The sequence below is a fragment of the Centropristis striata genome, chromosome 18 (genome assembly GCF_030273125.1).
Source record: "Centropristis striata isolate RG_2023a ecotype Rhode Island chromosome 18, C.striata_1.0, whole genome shotgun sequence".
Lineage (NCBI taxonomy): Eukaryota > Metazoa > Chordata > Actinopteri > Perciformes > Serranidae > Centropristis > Centropristis striata.
Window position 1 is genome coordinate 14380795 of NC_081534.1, and position 20790 is coordinate 14401584.

Below are 20790 nucleotides of genomic sequence, written 5' to 3' on the forward strand. Positions count from 1 at the left end.
AATTTGCATTTTCTTTTATGCAACATTTCAAAATTTTGCTTCAAAATCTGATTTGACTTAAACGCAAACGCGGCTAATGTCTACGTCTTTTAAACAGACTTTGGTTTTGACCAAAAACAAAATATATGCCTCACATTTAGGGAGCTGAAACCAATCCATGTTCAGCCTTTTTACTTGATAAATGATTTGAACGGTGTTGATTAACTGTCAGTCACCTAACTGTGTAATGTCTGTTCTCTCAGACGGTATGGTAGATAAAATACCACTGTTTAGTTAGATGTGGGTATTTGGATTGGTGTGTTAATGTGTTCATGAACTGTGTAAGAACTGAGTACCTGAGGTAGTGCACATCGGTGATCTCCTGCATACACAGCCAGCAGAACTGACAGGCACACACAGTGCAGTTCATACGGTTACAGCTGCCATCGTTGGTCTTCATGATGTAGGCACCGCATCGAGGGCACGCTTTGATCTCCTCTGCATCTTCAGCAAAGCGGTAAATGTGTGAGGGGTGTCCGCATAATATTCATTCATCCAGGAGGAAAAAAATCCTCGAGTGTCAAAAGATTTGGAATAAAGACAAAAAACAAGCAGCTGCTACTCTCACCTCCTCCAGGTTCTTCATTGAAGACGTACAGCGTGGAGGCATCATTGCCGCCTGATGTGTGGCGGGCTCGCTGACGCCGGGCCTGGTCACACGTCTGGTTGGGATGCCATAGCTGCCGACAGTGGTAGCAGAACTCTGTGTCACATCCCTCACGGCCACAGCTCAGCTTTGGACACTCTGCACAGCCGTAAGCGATCACTGCATAGCTGAGGAGTGAGAGAGACTACAGATAATAACCAAAGAGTGGACATCATTAATATGCTGATTGATCCCTGAAGAGGGGATTCTTATTAAACTATACCACAGCATCCCATGAGTGGGAGGTTTAAAGAGATAGTTTGAATTTTCTAAAGTGGTGTTGTATGAGGTACTTGGCCTTGATCAGTGTATTACTTATAGTAGTTGTTGGTCTGCATGCCCCCAGTTTGGAGAAGCAGGCTTGAGGACCAGCACAGAAGCTAAGCAATGTACTGTTGTGGACAGGGGCAGCAGCAAGTGTATTTTAACCACCTAAAAAAAATCGATATCAATTTAAGTGTATGCATTATTTAGAATATTTTCACCACTTTACCGTGCCGTTAGAAAGCCCTGTTTGAGTTCACACAGACGGAACTGAAGCTGTTATCTAGCTGTTATGTGCTTGTCAAAGCAACCAGACTCCATTGACAAAAACAGTAATTTTAGCTCACAGAACACAGGAGTTCCTGGTCTACCGCTGCCTCGGTCGGTTAGTTATTTTGGGTTATTGTGTGACTTTGGTTAGTTTGGATTCACTGAGAAATAAGTCCAATAAGTCCATATCTTGAGGAGTCATTATGATGGTAAAAAGAAGCTTGGCACCTGTGGACCTAACATCACTCCTCAGAGGAGATGCTGACATACATTTTAATATTCAAGACTTCATGTGATGAATGATCTAATACAACTGAAAGTATCTGTGAGTGATCTGTGGGGCCTCTTGGATCCTGGCAGTACTGCTCTGCTGTGAAGTATTTAAAAAGCTCCAGGCCTTTTCCTTTGGCTTCTCCAGCCTTATGTGGTTTTCAGGTTTGTCAGAAAGGTAGATGAATCAGACAGGCTGAGGGCTACACACACATAAGAGGATAATTAGACCGCTGCTTGGATCCCACTTTCAGTGTCAGATGAGATTTAAACTACTTCTGTCTCAAGTCAAACCCTTTTGCATGAACAACAAAGCTAGCGTGGCCCTGCTCATGCATAAAAACATTTCCAAGAATCGGTGAATGGCTTTATCAAAGAAAGCAGAAATAATTGGATTATTTGGACATTAAACCCCTGTATACACTTTGTCATGCAAACACGTTTAAAGAGGTTCTGACAAACAGCAACAGCTTACAACATTCAAATCGATTGAATCTGCTGCACTTTATTTCTTGCACATTTATTAGATCATAGATGGATCAAAGTTTTCCCAAAGCCTTTTGAAAAACACATCCTTTTATACACTGTACATATATTAATTTTTAAAGACCCCCCAAGACATGTTTAAAGACATCTAAATATATTCTGCTTTGAGTAATAATTTTGTATCAGAATCTATAAATATGTAAATATTTTTAATTTAAAAAGTTTAAATTCTGGAAACACGATGCCCCATAAGTCCATTGTCAGTGTATGTGTGCTAGAGGGTCTAACGTTTCCACATCAGTTTGCATCTTGTGCACATGCATGACTTGTTTCCCACAGAAGCATCACAGTCTGACAGCAAATGGAAAGAAAATCTTTTCACAGACGTAAATAAATTCTTAAAGTATGTAAAAAGAATCAGCGACGCCAATGTTTTATGAGAAAGGAAATGCATTTAACACATTTGTTAAGCCTAAAGTATACAACTCATATTGGTGGGAAAAAACTGAATGTAAACTTAATTTTGTTTGTTTACAAGAAAAATCTTAAAGTACATAATTTATACTGAGATAATGGTATGGTAAATTGACATATGTTTGCAAGTTCAAACACAAATGTTCTTTATCTATGTTAAGATCAATCTGAGTAGAGGCCTTGCAGCTAACACCAAGTAAACTGAGGAGTTAATGTACACTTGCTGCTCAGAAAAACAAACCACATGCTTATTTTTGGGCCATATAAAAAAAAAAATCCTCCCTCAAATGTCAGAGTGTCGTAATATTAGATAAAAATAATAGAATCTGATATGAACACAAGCACAGAGGTTTCCATTTGAAATACTTGTCACACTGATTCTATCTATGCATGATAAAAGATCCCTTGCCGCATCTCATTTGAAACCACCTACAGGAGCATCACATATGCAGCAAAATGTGCTCACAGAGATACAAGCGTGTGTATGCACACACAGCACCACATTTTGCCACACTTTTTCAGAGCCGGCATAATCTCCAGCTAAGCTTCTGTCCCTAAGACCTCCAGGAATGTGTGTATGTTGGGAGCATGGGAATACACAAACTATAACTGTGACCAGTTTACATAATGGGTCACCCCTTCAAAGGCGCTTCTATGTGGGAACTATTGGTCATTTCACATGTAAAACTGACACTGACCTCCACTTGTAAACAGCTTCCAATATGCGGAACTCATAATTCTGCAGATTTGTTGAAGATAGTTTAGAAATCTGATCTTGTTTCTCTGAGTTATATTTAATTCACCACAGCATCAGACAGATCGGCGTATTGATTTTTGCTCCGCTCATTCATCACGGCCAGGCTGTGAGCCCCGCCAGCCGGGGAGACAGACAGTCTACCACTGAGTCCTGAACCCTGGTGCATACGTGCTTTTAACCACAAATATTCACTGAATGCACAAACACATGATTTCCCATCAGCAGCCCTATCCTGTTACCCCTCTGCGAACATTAAGATGATCCAGCCACGGATCAGTGTCTGCACATGTTGTGAACAACAGCAACAGAGACGAGTTAACACAGAACATGTCTTGCGGTTGCACTGCATTGTCGTCTATTGAGGCAGCTGTCAATGAGGGAAAAACTTTTCCGCAGTGGCTTTCTCCCTGTATGATTAATGATGATGCCTTTGATCGACTTTGCAATGAAATGACATTGTAGCTGTGTGTTAAACACCTCTATGTGGCATGATGGAAGTCACATTTTAGCCAGTTATCCTCAGGGAAACAGAAAAGTAAAATGGTCCCACAAATGCCAGACAGATCATCAATAACTATGTGCAATGTAAGTGTTATTGTAGTAAGCTGATAATCATTGGACTGCCTGAAGGCGGGCTCTGCCTACATACTGTTACTGACAATAAGGGGGTTTCACAAGTAAAATAATTGCTATTCAATTGCCGAAAAATGCCTGTTTTTCTTATACCAGCAGAGATTTTTTTAAATCAATACTTGAGTGGTGCAAAAAAGGTTAGATTTTGCACCTAATCTGTGTAATGGTATTAACATTAACATTCTCCAGCCACTTTATAAGGTACACTTGCAACTACTTGTTGAAGCAAATAGGTTGAATTAATTTAAATGAAGTTCAAAGCAAGCATAAGAATGGAGAAGAAAGGTGCTTTACATGACTTTGAACATGGCATGGTTGTTGGTTTGAGTATTTCACAAACTGCTGATCTACTGGGATTTTCACACACAACCATCTCTAGAGTTCACAGGGAATGGTCCGAAAAAGAAACAAAATATCCAGTGAGTTACAGTGAGTGAGTTACAGTTGATGCCGGAGGTCAAAGGAGAATGGTCAGACTGGTTGGATATGATGGAAAGGCAACAGTATCTCAAATAACCACTTGTTAAAATCAAGGTATACAGAAGACCATCTCTGAACACACAACATCTCAAACCCTGAGTAAAAAGTGGCCGGTGAGTGTGACTGATACCCTTATACACTAAACACTAAATTCAGATGATGTATAACATTTCTATGTGGCATCTACTGTTGACCTGCTATCTCCCCCTGAACATATCTTGCCCCCCATCCCCCTAAGAAAATGGGGGCAGACTGGTAAAGGATCAAAGGTTAATTACTTTAACTCCTTTAATGAATTTGGTTTTACTACACTAAGTCCCACATTTACATAGATACTTGATGGGTTGTAGATACAAAATGGAAAGAGACCTGCTTCATCGTTCATTACCAGTCTGCTCTGTTTCAGGATCTGAAAAATATTTTGGTTGCATCAAACTTTTAACAGCCTTGGATGCATGTAAAGCTCGAATTGAGCTTTCACTTTGTTGTCAGTTAATCTTTTCAAAGCTCAGTCAATCATTCTGACAGTGAAAAACTGCTCCACGTCTTGTGTTTTACAACATAAAGCTGGTGGTGGGATGACAGGGTCTTTACAAGAGCTGCCATATTGTAATGTTGAATTAAGGCTGTCTTTTCTTCTTAAGGTAATTACAGTACTGTGAATTGCTGCTGTGTGCCTCATGATGTCAATGGAAAAGTACATTTTTCAACAAGTTGAGACAAAAGAGAAGGCATTTATTTTTATTATTCACGCCTCTTCAGCTTCCTTATCAAATTATCTTAACGAGTTCACCATCTATATTCCAAAAGGAAGTTCACATTGAAATGAAGACTAAACGTTTCTAGTGTGTGCAATGTGCAGGAGACTTGGGACTTTATTGAGACAAATGAGTATTTTGATAGCTAGCAAGGTTTTCACAACATCATAGTTTACGTTGTGAAGGAAATTTGGTGTTTCCTGCATGGTGGGACATTAAGTAGGCGGGGACCTACTTGATATTCAAGACGCAAGGCATTGTGGGAACTCACTCTGTGAACTTAACTCTGATAACACCATGAGAGAGGGGAACATGTAGATCAGGGGGCTCTGTCCTGATGTCATGTATAGGGCAGGAAGATAGGGCCACATTGAGACTTGTTGAAGAATCAATGCTGGGAAATACAACAGATATAAGTCGAGCAGTGTACGGGACTTTGTTGTACTGTGAAAGAGCCATTCGGGATTGTGCGGTGTATGGAATACGAATGTGCTAATAAAACTTGCTGAACAGAGTATTGAGTGCTTTGTGTTTGGCCAGCTCACCCATTAAGTTAGTGCAGTTGTCAAAATTGCCACAACAACGTGCTATGTGTTTTTCAGATCATTCCAGACATTATAATGGTTTGTATGGGACTGAATGCTTGAGTGGGAAGGAGCTGTAAAATCGCCTGAAAATTTTCTAGAAAACTTTTCCCAGTCAAAAGGTAGGAAAATGTATGTTACTATGGAATCAAACACTACCACATTAAGCTCTGTGAGCCGAAAAGTGACAGGAATTTCAAGCAACTGCCCCATCGAGCGTCACAGGAATGAGTTCTTAGACCTGGAAGTAAGTTAGCAATTTAGCAACCTGGGGTCTAACCTCTCAAACTCAATGAGGATTTTGAATGGGCTTTTGGTTAGATGTCTGAAATAAGGTCTATGGTTAACACAAGCTTAAGAGATGTTCAGGTTTTGTTGTACGACATAAAATATGTTAGTAAATACCCCCACTTGTGAATTCTGAAGTTTTTATGTGTCCTTAAAAAGGCTAACAAGTACACGGACAGGAACTCTCACTATTCCGCCTCACAGCCTCTAGATGTGTTTTTCAGTGTTCTTGCAAACTCTTTTAGATAGTAGATTAGGTTAATAAGCAATTTATTAGGCAAGCTTGTAGGAGACCATCTGAAGTGGTGTACTGGTAGTGACGTTGAAGTTCTGCGTGGTGTAGTTCGATGTAGAATAACGTTAGCTTGTTACTTCTGTCAGCTGCATTACTTTTCAAACTTCCTGCTGAACAAAACCTGTTAGCATCAGAATCGTGTGTTTGCCACAGAGCTTATTTTGCAATGCAAAAATCCCACAGGCTAATGCTCAATAGGTTCCATGGTGATGCTAGTTTCCCGGTTGGCCTACAAAAATATGTTTGCTCTATACAGAGACTTACGTTAACTGAGACCAGAAGTTAAGGAAACAGATAGTGTTGGATTTTTAACCTGCTTGGTTTCTCACATTTTTGACACCACAAACGTGAAATCTAGATCAACCCGTTCAGCACAGACCAAAACTGTATATGTGTGAAAAATCTTGTAGATTTTGTGGTGATTTGATTCTCACCTGCAGTCAGGCGCAGGGCACCAGCGTGTATCTGGATCAGCAGCCAGAAAACGCCTCAATTGGTACTCCTCAAACCGCTCCAGCAGCGCCCGGTCATCCAGGATGGCACGGACGTCCAGGGGCGCCAGCGTTTCGGGGCACTGCGGGCACGCGATGCCCACCCGGCTCTCCGATATCTCGATGCGCAGGTACTGGCGGAGGCAGTCGGAGCATGTTCGGTGGGAGCAGGAGGTGAGTCGTGGGAAGTGGCAGCGCGGTTGACTGAGCAGGCACAGTGGGCACTCCTCCAGGTGTTCATCCAATAGCTGTTCCTGGCTCGACGAGGAGAGGGACAGGACGCCAGTGGAGCCGCTGCTGGCCCCGCCCACGCACTCAGCTGTGGCGGCACCATCCTCGCTTACCTCTGCCGCCGCCGCTGCTGCTGCCGCCGGTGCTGGACCTCCTCCTTCTCCTCTTTCTCCTCCAGCCTCTTCTGCTGTGAGGCTGTGGTCCTGTGAACAGTTACAGAGCTGCCGATTCACCAAATTCAATCATGTACATTAAAAATATTCTCAGGGTGACAAGCAAGATGCCATTCTGCTGCTGTTGACAAAAATTGTTTATTTTAAAAAAATAGATGAAAGCAAAGGAAACATCTTGACATTTCTCGTGGACATCAGTATTGCTACGTGTGCATGTAGGAGGACACTCGATGTAGTTGGTTTCTTGGCAACATAATTTTGTCAAAATTACCAATTAATTAAATAAACACTCTAATGGATTTGGGCTATAACAGTATGGGAGAAGGAGGGAGAAGCAAGCAGAAGCTAATACATCCAAAGTTAATGATCTACAGCCTCTCTTCTGCTTCTTCTGTCTTTTGTTAGACAGTTTGACTCATCAACAAATCTAGACTTTCTGTATCTCTACATATGCTTAATGAGTACAATTTATAATGATCATATTGCTAAAATCATCAGTGAGAGAGGAATAAAAACATCACACATCACTACATTTTTATTTTAAATTTAAAAAGTAGACGTGTTAAAGAACTAAAGCACAAACTTCAGCACATAAAAACCAAGGTCAAACTTTTTTATGAAAAACTTTATAATTTCCATCATTAACGAGTGGTAAACTGATAGTTAGGTAAACCTTAGTCAATATTTATTTTACTAGGAACAATCCATAAAATGATAATTATGTTTAATAGTTATTACAGTTAATGCAGTTTCATATATTTTAGTTAACGATTACCACATGATTTATTAGATGTCTATAAACATTTTTGGAGGATTATTACAAAGTTTAACTGATAATTAAAATACCTTGTTGAACAGGAAATTAATATTTTGTAAAGCGTCTACACATATAATTTGGAAAGATATTAATGGTACACAAATAATCTCTTTCAAAGAGCACCAATAAAACATTAAATGGGGCTATATGAATGTTACTTGAACTCTCTAAACATAAACTATAGATTAATGGTTGACAAATAATTGTAAATATTAGTTGCAACTTCAAACAGCAGTCAAAATATTTTTTATAGATTTTTCCCGAAAAATGATTAACCATTGAGAAAATATTAATTATCTGTCTAAAAAATATCTATAGACGGTTTACGAATGAATAATTAAGCATTAACAAAGTTACAAAAATATGGTCCATCTGTGTATGTAATGTCTACAGATTTTTTACAAAGGATTTCTGAAACTTTTTTACAAATAACAAAATTTATGATCACCGCAAAGATAAACTATCATATATCATAAAAAATGATTAATAACTTAAGTTTGATTAAGTATTCATTAACCATTTAATAGTGATGATTATTATAAAGTGTGACCAAGAACTGATTGACTAAAACTCTTCCAGCAACCAAAACAAAACCAGGAAAAATAATACGACAGATATGTGATAGTTTGTTTCGTCTCACCTGCTCTGGGTGCTCGCTCGGTGTCAGGGTGATGGCCACCTCCTCTCTGGGCCAGGCTTCCACGGGCCTCTCGGGCTTTGGCTCCGATTTGGGCTTCCTGCTGAAGAAGTTCAGGAAGCTCAGCGGCCCCGTCTGCTGCTTGGGCCTCTTCATGGTCTATGACTAGAGCAGGAGCAGCAGCTGAGGAGGACAGGCCAACGACCATGAGCAGGATGCAAACGTGTGTGTGTGAGAGTGTGTGTGAGAGACAGAGAGAGAGAGAGAGAGAGAGAGAGAGAGAGAGAGTGGGTGTGAGTGTGTATGAGTTTGTGTGGGTGGGTGTGCACAGCGAGCTCTCACGGCTCAGAGTCTTGCAGCTGGATGGCTGCTCTGCTGCGCGAGGGAAGAAGAGCGGGAGAGATGGAGAGGTAGACGACGGGGAGGAGGTAATCCCTGCCCGAGGGGAACATCACTAATTTGGCGCCTTTCCGAGGCCTGGTCATGTGATTTATTTTGTGTCTCTTCAGTCTTCTTTCCCTCCTCCTCTTCCTCCACCTCGTCCACTGCAGTTCCTTCGGAGCTAGTCCTGAACTGGCCAACTGTCCTTCATCTGGCCTCCCCTTCACTGCTTGCAGTCTTTTACCCTGGAAACAAACACAACAATCATGACTAAATTACAGTGAATCAGAAATGATTGGATATGCATTCTACAGAAGCCCAAGAGACAAAAAAAAAAGAAAAAAAAAAATTTCTGATCCAAACTGCCCCTCCTTTTTTATGTTTTATGAGCAGGTGGAAAAAGTTTTGTGAAAGTGAAAATAAAAAAAAGTTTTGCCAGGATCATTTCTTTTCCAAGTAACTTTTTCACCTTTGAAAACAGGACAAGAACAAAACAAGGTCACAGCTATCTAAATGCACACAGTGCACCGTAGTAGCAACTTATCAATTACAAAGTAACCCCGCCATAAAGCATACCCCTACTTTATTTTACATGAAATGGGACCATAATTTACAAAAACATCATGCTGTATTGAAGAAGACTTGAAATTAGTGATTGAAGCCATAAACTCATCAGGAAAATGTTTACTGGGGTAATAATTAAGTAAGAAGTAGTTTAATTTTCTCATTGATTTCTATACAATCCATACACATCCATACTGGCTTCAGTTTTTGGGCCCAGAGGTTAGCATTTGGGTTCAACTGGTCACATTGGTCAACATAATGTAACTGGTGACAAAAGGTTGCAATTATAATTTTCTTTTTTTAAGGGGTCACATCAAAGCCATTTACATCTGAGTCATAAAAAGTAACAGTAAAAGTGATTAAAAAAATGTTATAAATCGATGGTATTTACAGTGCAATCATCTTACTTTGATTTGTACTGTAATTGAACTTTCATACTCTTTTGAACATTTTTGATGTAGCAAACCTCTCTGTGAACCCCATGCACATGAATATAAATGTTAACTATGTACTTTTTTCCCTTCTGGCTGCAAAATCAGAATCCTATTATAATGAACAACAACAGCAAACAAAAAACATATATAGCCAAATGTGTGCCATGATGAATTTGTTGTATTTTTATCATCATTAGCATCCTATTCATATTTAATTACTGCAAAATTACCCCATATGAAAACAACACGTATTATGTATTCAACAGTGTGCTCTTTATCACTAACAACCTGCAGACACAACACCCCGAACTTCAAATCTGACCTTTCAATAATGTCACAAAAATAGTATTTTTAAATATAAGCTGTGTCATTTCACTCCTGACTCTCTATTTGAAATCCCCTGAGAGTCATTTATGTGGTAAAAATTCAAACTGAAAAGACACTGAGGAGTTCGGGTCTCTGCAACACAGTCTCAGACAAGAGCAATAAGGTCACGGCTATGAGACACAAAGAGCAGATGGACGAGAGAGTTGTGACTGGTTTGACAGAAAGGATCGGGGGAGATGGAGGGGAGACAGAGGAGAGGCAGTGATAGACAGCACAGACAACTCATTCTGTCTCCATTAGGCAGCAGCGAGCTTTCATAATCAGGCCCAGAGAGCAAAGAGAGCATGAGGTGATTCATGCAACCCCAGACCAATTAAAATCCCTGTCTCCATATCGACACTACGTCAAGTCGGACCATGGATTACGGCATTAAATATGATATCATGATTGATTATCATCTGTTTAAAGATATTAACCTGTTTCATCTTCTCTAAAGTAAAATCCATGAAAATTATTCTTTTTTTAAAAATATCAAATTAATTGTAATGTCTACAGGCAGGGTATGGCTACAGGAGCTATACGCTTCATCATTCTTTTAACAGGGAGTCTGGATTTATGTAACACTGCAGTGCCTAACCTGCCTTCTTGCATAGAGACTGGGAGTTAGAGTTGTATTTATATTCTAGTCCTGTGGATATGTTCAAATCGACATGAATAGCATGCTGTTCTCGCGGCAGCACATCATTATATACACTATGGTAATTTAAAGAGAAGACAGTCTTGCCCTTTGAAAAGTTGGCACCATAAACCGATGATTACTGTTGATATTTTAGATGCATTCCACTCTAGCTCTGCGTTTTGCTGAGATATGATTGACCAATATGCCATAAAATAACAAAACCGGCACTGAAATGCACGGGACATTGCAAACAGCAATTTTTGTAATGTTTTGTTAATGTTTTTTTGTATGCTGGAATTCTTATTTTAAACATCCATGACCAAATCTAAAGATCCTCTAACAAAGGAACTTCTAGGAAGTGCTTTAAAAATAAAGAAAATTTGTCCTGGTCTTCTTCCGGAAAACTAGTGCAATATGAACAGGCTTGATGGGAGCTGTTTGTGAACACATTCAGATGTTTTTGTTTAACACAGGCAGACAACACGGAGGATTCAATGACAAAGTCACAGCTACAGTATGCATACAACTCTTAACACTGCTTCCTTTGCTGAGAAAAAACAGAACAATGATGGAAAATGATGGTTTAAAATTTGTTAAAGGCATGCTATGCAGGAATTGGTGCCAAGCAACAACCTTCGGGGCTGAAAAATTAAGCTAAAGGTGAAGTGACAAAAACTGCAGTTCCTCAAATTGCCACTGGCTCCAAAAGTGAGTCCATCTTCATAGACCACCACATGTTAAAATGCCCAACTTTACAGCAGAAATAAACATGTTTACAGCCTGGTAAAGAAAACAGTTTGGGTCTCTATGGCCGCGTTCAGACTGCCAGCCAAAATCTGATTTTTAGCCCATCCAGATTGGAACTGGATGGCTCTTTTGAAGTCTGAACAGTCACAAATCACATGAAATCCGATTTTTGCGCACCGGATCGAAACCACCTTCGGGAGGTAGTTTCAAATCGCATTTGGACAGATGCGTCTCAGTCTGAACCGCTCCAAACACACGTAGCGCCGGCAGCGCGGAGACGAGGTGTCCACCGGCAGCCGCTCTGACGCCGTTACGATAGCAACCTGTCAGATCAGTCGATAATGTGGCCTAGTCTGAACAGAGCCATATCCGATTTGGACACTTGCTAAAAATAGTGTGGACAGTCAGCCCTAAAAATCAGATTTGAGTAGGAATCTGATTTGAATCAGATTCGCCTGCAGTCTGAACGCAGCCTTTATGTCACAGTTTAGCTCCACACTATCCTGCTCATTCCTCCAGTTCTCACTCTCCCAGTATTTTCCACTCAACCTGCTGGCCACTCCCACCTCATCAGCCAAACTCCCTTCACCTGCTCATCCAGCTGCCTAATCACTAATCAAGCCACCATGTAAACTCCTGCCTCACACACACTCACTGCCAGATTGTTCACCAAATTTGTTGTTACTGATTTCCTGTTGCCGACCCTGCCTGCATCTGACTCACCTTCTCTGACAAAACCCCAGTAATTACCTCAGCCTTCTGTCCCTAACCAAGAGTTTTGCCTCTGCTCTTCCTGGTATCCATTTCCTTGATCATGTGGCTGTGTGGGAGTTAGCTGTTTTAACATTACTGTGTCAGTACTACTGTGTTCATTGTTCTTCTCGTTCCTAGATTCCACGTTGGGCTCCTGTCAGCTCTCCTTGTCTCAGTCTCCAAGCCCACTCCAAACTCTGGGGCTAGTTGTTTTGTTATTTTGGATTTTCGGACTCGAACCTACTGGTGTATATCTTGTTGCTGCCAAGATTAAAAACTTGAAGACAGGTTTTCTGTTGGCTGTGCACTTGGGTTCATACTACACCTGTGTCGCTATAGCCTATTTCCCTATTCACAACAACTGTAAGGCTTTGTGACCAAACACAGGGCAACACAGTGGAGGCATCCTGTGTCTAGTAAAGTTATCTCGAGTAGAACAGAACTTGGCAGCTGCGATTTGAAATGATTTAGTCCTCCCTCTACATCTTTCTTGTTTCATCTTCACCAAAGACAACTTCTTTGCATCCGATTCCCAGCAACTGTATTGTGCATACGCTTGAATTTCCCCACATCCACGTTCCACAGGGACTGACTTCTTCGCCAAAGCACCGACCTCACTGAGTTGCTGTTTATTTATAGACATAATTCCCACACATGAAGACATCAAAAGCACACACATAACATACTCAAAGCAGCGCAATTAGCATGCAACGAACATACCATCTCCGGAGTGTATATACATATTCACATGTACACGCTCAAAAACACGTGGGCACACTGATAGCTGTACGAGTCGACACTCACACAGAATTGAGTGTTTTTGAATTATAGCTCACTGGGCTCCAGCCAGGGCTTATCACTAAAAAGATAGCCAAGTAATTAGCTGCCTAACAACTTAGACAAGTTGTCACTGTGAGGGGAAAGTTCCCATCAGTATGTTTAGAAATGTTTGTGTTGCACAGACCTCAATGCTCTTACACAGCTGAGCACAGATAAGTGACTCTGTACAAACTGTTCATATGAAATCACATCAGACTGATCATATCAACAGGAAGTAGAACATCTTTATACAGAAATGATATAACTGCCATACATATACAAATATAAAAGACAAGGGACTTTATACTGAGCTATTTGAGTACAGAGTTCACAGAAAAATATGCACCATTAATATTTACATTTATACATGACATATAAATTGTATTCCTGCTAAATTTTGGCAAACTTCTCTGTGTTTTGGCACCAGATTTGTGCTGGCTCTGCTCCATACATGACTTCCAGACGGTAATTTAAGGGTTGAGATTATGGGCTGTGCTGAGAATCAGATCCAGTTAGCGATACAACTTGTTTTAGACCAGTTATGTCCCTTTGAATTGACCGAAGTATTCTGGTAAGTCAACTCGAAACTACCAACTAAGTGTGTTGAAGTAAGGCCACTTTGGGGTCAAGCACTTTTGGCTACCTGGAAAGACTTCAAGGCATACTACGCAGGAATTATTGCTTACTGTTTGTAAACACAACAGTCAAACTTGGCCCCTTCTCTCCGACTCAAGGAAAGTGAGGACAAACCTCAGATCTGGAACAAGCTTTGTCCACTTAGTGTTTTGCCTGGCTATGTTTGCTTTTTTCAGCCATTTTTGTAGCTTTGTGCCCGCAGGGTGACACTTAGAAACATCCTGAACACAGTGAAATGAAAAGAGAAATTACAAACAAAGTCTCTGCAGATGCAGAAACCACTGCACCGTCTAGTGGGTCATAAGTGATAACTGAAAGGGATTATTTTTGTATCAGTCTATAGAGTTTTATTTAGTAAAATCTTGCATAGCATACCTTTAAGTTTTTCTTTTTTTTAACCTAACGACATCTTCCATTTATCAACGATAATGTTCTTTCTTTCTAGCTGCCCCATTTACAATCTGTACAGAGCATCCAGATCATCATCATCTTAAATCAGATCATCCATCCATCAAAAACTGCAGAAACAAAGACCTCTGACAAACACACAAATATGAACAGACACATCATTATGTACACATGCACATAAGCATTTGAATTATGTGGATACAGAGAGAGAAATGACAAAAGATCCTTCTCACTGATGACATGCTGTTTGTCTTCTATAATTGGTGGATATGATACAAGCACAATAAACATCAGAATTTAGGCTGACTGAAAATCTGTGAAAACTATTGAATAAAGTCACAAGCAAAACAGGCACCATCAATAATTGTGTTCCTTTAAACCTCTTTAACCTCACAGACGTCATCACAAACACATGTTGGTGCACAAACTGTTACTTATGTATTTAGTCACTGAAGCTACAAATATTGGCATCATTTTTATAGAACAACACACAACAAGACATCATTTCCTTATACCTAAAAAACAGAATAGGTAATTTTCCATTGACTCCTAATTTTCCAATGACTCCTAACCATTTAACTATTTAATCTTCTATTCAATCTAATTAAAGAGTTGCTGTTTTAAACATGTGCTAAACGTTGTGAAACAGAACTACTTGGTTAAATTTGGTCAACAAAACTAGGCTAGTTGCTTAGGTTTAGTTTTAAATATTGTGCTTTGGGTTAAAATAACAACATTTGTTATGTATGTAAATATGTGATTTGGTTATGTACTAACAAAGTTACATATGTAATTTAAAGTAGCTTCATGCTGACATTTGGTTTCACACAGGAGACAACCAGCAGTCTGCTGGGAGAAAGTCCTGCATTTGTTTGACCCATCTATCCAGCCCGACCTCTTCCCCATATGAACATTGTTGCTCTCTATACTACTTCATTTGATTGAGTATGAGTTGTAAAAAGATGCTTGCACAGACAACCTATACAGCCTTTCTTTTTGGTGAGGGTGGTCTCAGATATTTGGTATATTTTCAGAAGAACTAATCAAATCATAATTAATCAAATCGAAATTACTTTATTTATCCCAGAGGGGAAATTCAGTGAGTCTGGTAACTCTGGAAAAATGAGATGGCTGATGGCTGTAGGAGCGAAGGATCTTTTGTATCTGTCTGTCCTGCAACAGAGAGGGAGGAGCCGTCCACTGCTGTTTTTTTGGTCAATAAAGGTTTTGTGTAGCGGGTGATCTGGGTAATTCAGGATGGCCTCGAACATCTTGACAGTGCATCTCTCCACCACCTCCTCCAATGTGTCCAACCTGGCTCCAACCACAGAACCAGCTCTTTAGACCAGTCTGTCCAACCGCCTTCATCTCTGTGTGTGATGCTGCCTCCCCAGCAGACTGCAGCATAAAACAACACACTACCACCACAGACTGATAAAACATCTGCAGCATCTTACTACAGATGTCAAGAGATCTCAGCTTCCTTAAGAAAAAGAGGCCCCTTTTTGTAGAGAGCGTCTGTGTTTAGGGACCAGTCCAACTTATTATCCAGGTATACACCTAGATACTTAAAATGAATGGTGGTACAGCCGTAACTCTGTTTTGTTTTCAAAATTCTATACAGATTTAAATTAATTCAGCTCAAAGTATTGATGAAACAAACATGAATACAACTGAATGTATGTGATGTTGTCACATATATGTGTATAATATATTTGAGATTTTTCTAGATTCAAGGGGAAAACCTGGATTAAGTCAGTTACATTAAACGATTCAAAAGGAATAAAAGGATGAGAAAAGGGCAATTTAATTAATGAAGAAAGTGCAACTACAGGGAGATACAGTGTTAGTAGTGTCTCTCACACTCACAAGTCTAAATACATTATGGTGTTAGTCTCTATTTTCTAGACAAAAAAAGAATTCAGGTTCAAAGCTGTGCTGATAATGAAGCATCCTATTACATCATGATATTATTATTATAAGCATGATATTACCTTGAGATAATTATGTTAAACTTTTTGACCTCTCTATAAGTATATTCAATGATGAGACAGTGGAAAGTCAGAGAAAGGGGGAAACGAAGAGTCCTGCTGCCTTTAATGTCATCCATCAGAAGGCTCAAGGGAACGTAGTTAACAACGAGGGATGGACACAGATGCTGCTCAGAAACTGAAGTACATCTTCAGTTGACGGCTTAATGATTTTCTTTTCTCTTGAATGAGTGTGTATGTGTGTACAGTGTACGGTAAAATGCTCCTGAGGCCATAGACACACTCAAAGATTTGACCTCGTCTCTTTACACAAAAGGACGCCGCCGCTCCTCTGATGTTTCATACTTCGCTCCCTTTCTAGAGAACGAACAATCTGGTGACACAGCTTTTACAAGAATTCAAATTCTCCAGGCGTCTCGAGGGATTACAGAGAATTAAAGGACAAATTCAAAATCTGTCCTAGAACTTTCTGTCTGTGCCAGAGCACAAAGAGCTTAAATCACTCATTTTTCACCCTGCGTCCATGCGGGAATTCTAACCTAGATATCACTAATGACCTTGAATGACTGTTATAACACTGGAAATGTTCATTTAAGTTTTGTGTCATACTTAAGTAAAGTGAGTGCAAGTGAGTCATAACCTGCTGCTTAAGGTATTAGGAGACACCTAGTACCTCTGATAGTGAAATAGCCGCACCACTGGAGAGGGGAAAAAATCAATCATGTTGAATTTAGTCCCATGGGAGTTAAACTGAAGGAAATACCGACTCTAGTCCTGAAAAAGGAAATCCTCCTTAGAGTATCCTTCTGCAGTATAGTTTATAACAGTCTAATGTGTTATAAAATATAGTTGTTTAAGTTTCAGTTTTATTCCTCATACGTAGGTTAACACAGGATCAACTGTACAATGAAATATAGTATTTAAAGAGACCAACAGGTCAGTTTCACATCTAATGGCGTCAGCTCAGTAATAAAACACTAAATACAATAAGAGCACTAGTCACATAAAAAAACACATTAATATTAAGTGACAAAAGTAAGAAAAAACTATTAAAAAATAAAAAAACAATCTGAAAAAAGAAAAGAAATATAGCACTATACAAACATATGAAAATGTTAAAGTAAGTGACAAGTTTATCAAACAGTACTGCACAAATGTAATGAGAAAAAAATAACAAAATATCAGGACACAAATAATTACATATGTGAAAAAAGAGGATTTGTGTGTGGCTAAATATTAAATATTCATATAACTGTATAAATGACCTATTCTATTATGGACTAGTTTTTGTTATACAGTTGTTAATTCACAGTGTAATAAGAAAAGAAACAACACATCACAGATGTCTCAACAGAATGAGTGCAGTGAGGAGAGATGTGTCTGCAGGAGGTGGATGTTCACTCTTCAGCTCAAGAGGACTTAAACAAGATGGCTGTGTGACTTTGTGACCTGCTGAAGCTCTTTACAGCTGACCGACACCTCTTCCGTGTACTATTAGCTACGCCCACGCACAAAAACAAAAGCTTCAGCCACACGTCTCAGTCTTAATCCACGACAGCAAACCCTCATTTTTTATTTATTTCCAACAGGCAAAAGCAAACTGATCCCTCGGCCAAAAGCATCAGCGGACATCATTACATAATGTACAAAGGCCTTGGCTGGACTCTTGTTTTCTTACCTACTGACATGATTCAGAGTGCTGACTCATGCCATTTTCAATCCAACAACTGAAGCAGTGCAAACACATTTCCACAGAAGATATCATGCATGTAAAAACTTTTAAAGGGGCATTCAACCAATCCTACACATAAATAACAACGGGGTTATCTCAGCTTGGGTTTAGAGACTTTCAATATAAAGTAAATTAATTTTAAAATGTTAGAAACTGGAGGTATGCAGGGACATGCACCTTCAACTTGAAAATGGCCCCATTTTGGTATGATTTCTGGGGTGAACACCATGTTTCCTCAAAACCGTGTCAACAATGTGTAAATAAACCCGACAGTAAGCTTGTGTACTAAACAGGTTCTTCAATGCACCACCATTTCCATTTATATAAACTACTACTTGCTATGTTTTGTCAGGGCTGTGAAGGTTAAATGGAAAGCTAATGTTTGGTTGCATTATGGGATCCAGTGTTTTTGCATCTTGACTCATACTACAGAAAAAAAGTCAGGACATCTCGCTCTGTTGCTCTGATTTTCACCATTTCTTTTTCAATTCGCCTCTTTTAGTCCCACAACTATATGCAAGTGCATCACTAAATTCCTTGGGTGGCCCTTTAAGATATCCATATATGACACTTAGGCAGAATTTAGAATAAAAAAGTTTTTTTACTGATCTTTGTATCATTAACACATCTACAGGTGAAAATAAACTTAAATAGGAGACAAAGTAAAAAAAAAATAGTAAAAAACTTTAAATGAGTGATGCCCTATCACTGTGACATTTGAGCTGTGTGGTTAGCTTTGAGAGAGAATATCATATAAACTGATTTTTTTTTTTTTTTTACAATTTTACATTTAAAAACAATGACATGATGCACTGGAATCAATCCTGTAAATAATAAAGTTGCTCTTAATTTAATAAAGCATTTCTGATTTCACATATGACTGACTATAGGTTAGAGTCTTAAACATTGCCCTCTGCCTATTGATGACAGATAAAAATGACAATGACAGATGGGATTAGGCCTATTACACAACCAGCATCTGCCCTGAAGCATATCCCGTCTTTTGAAATGCCAAACAGGCAGAAAACGGGACAATTTTTTTCTGTATTTTGTCCTTTGAATGAACCGTATTATCATAAACGTGTTATCGCCTCAGTTTTGAGGCGTTTTTTGAGGACACTTGTTAACAAGCTGTTGCTATGCAATCAGTGAACAGACACAGAGGATGTCTGTCTGATGTGGAGTTCTGGCTTAAAGCGGAGGGAAACCTGATGATACACCCTATTAAATAGCTCTTCACTGGACACAAGCCCACATCAGCAATGCGGGTTTCAGAGGCATGAGAGTGACCTCAGCCTGCCCACACACACACACACACACACACACACACACTCCTGCACTCCGCGGCATCCCTGACCAAAATATTCTGTTTCTGCACCATGTGGCGCTCAACACTGAGCCATAGTGACCTCTGGCAGCCTGCAGGCTACTTTATGTTGTTGAATAACCACAATATAAGGGATTATTTTTTACATCATATCATGATATAATAGCTTATAATGTTGTGGCATATCATAACAGTGCTGTATGTGTTTTTGGAGTATTATAACTCACTGATCCATATGTTTGAACTCTGCAGATCAAATATGAGAAGTGTAATTTACCCAAATAACACAATAAACCATAATGGCAGGCCATATATTCGGGATGCAGTTGTGAAGTAGAGGTACTATAAATGCAGGTTGATCAAAGGCAGCCATGCATAACCTCAACATTTAAGTTTTTAAAAAATAATTTTCATACTTCCATTTTAATCATTTAAAGAGAGGTCTGTCCAGGGCATCAGTATGCTATTGCAGGGAGTGGCATGTTTAATAGGCTACGTATTCGCATTCACCTTCACTTCCAGCTACCTCTCATAAACACGAGTAATGTCGAATATAAAGCCGTCTACGTGCGCGTTTCAAAGTCTGCAGATAAAACACACAATAATTTGTATTACGTAAACGGTATCTTACCTCTCTGTGCGGCGCCTTCTCTTTGCAGCGTAGAATCAACAACTGGCTCCTCCCCTTGAGGACCAAACAGTAGCACAGAAATCTCCCCCCGTCTCCTCCTCTTCACTGCCGCAAACCGAACATATCTGACCGTCGAAGGCTGCTCCTAGGCTGGGTACGGTGGTCTGGTAAGGTCCGGTGCAGTAGAGAGCCGAGGAGAGGGGTTCCGCGGTGAGGAGAGCCTTCCCCCGGTGCAGCAGCAGACTGATGGCTTTGCTGTGCGGCGGCCTGAGGGGAGGCACACTGCAGTGACATGAACCAATGAGATGACGCAGAATCCCAGGATCTCCTATTCATAAATGCCCAGTTCCAGAAAAAAAAAAACACAGTGGTTCTCACATGTTTCCAGTGCCAAATATACGCACTCATGCCACCTCTGTTTAGATTTGGTCCAAGTCAAGCAAACATGACAGGAATTTTGTTGATCATGTAATATTAAAAGGTACATTTATATGTTTAAGGCTCACATGAGTGAAACATGACTGGTTCTTTCTGTTCTATAGACTCTTGTCTAAGAAGATAAATTCCAGTAAACAGTCCTCAGGATTCTCCTGAAGCACCTCAAGGGACCAGGTGGCTCTAAAAAAAGTGTATGTTTATGTTGACTAACAAAGGGACACAGATTAAAGGATGTGAGATCTATATAAAGACCTGTGGAACTTTTTAGGAGGACAACATATGTATTTTTTTTTTAGGTTAGCCTAGTTTTATGTCCCAGTTAAGTCTTAT

The 20790-nt window shown here is 39.7% G+C and overlaps 1 protein-coding gene across 1 annotated transcript in view; it reads right to left on the reverse strand.

Annotated features, from left to right (window-relative positions):
* si:ch211-278j3.3 (E3 ubiquitin-protein ligase RNF19B) overlaps positions 1-20790 on the reverse strand; it is a 46144-nt gene that overhangs the window by 11421 nt on the left and 13933 nt on the right. Inside the window, exons 2-7 of the mRNA XM_059355654.1 lie at positions 20023-20304; positions 8936-9219; positions 8597-8776; positions 6679-7169; positions 608-813; positions 336-483 (exon numbers count right to left, since the gene is read on the reverse strand). Of these exons, the coding sequence (XP_059211637.1) occupies positions 336-483; positions 608-813; positions 6679-7169; positions 8597-8749 (998 nt within the window). The 5' untranslated portion in view covers positions 8750-8776; positions 8936-9219; positions 20023-20304. The remainder of the gene's footprint in view (positions 1-335; positions 484-607; positions 814-6678; positions 7170-8596; positions 8777-8935; positions 9220-20022; positions 20305-20790) is intronic.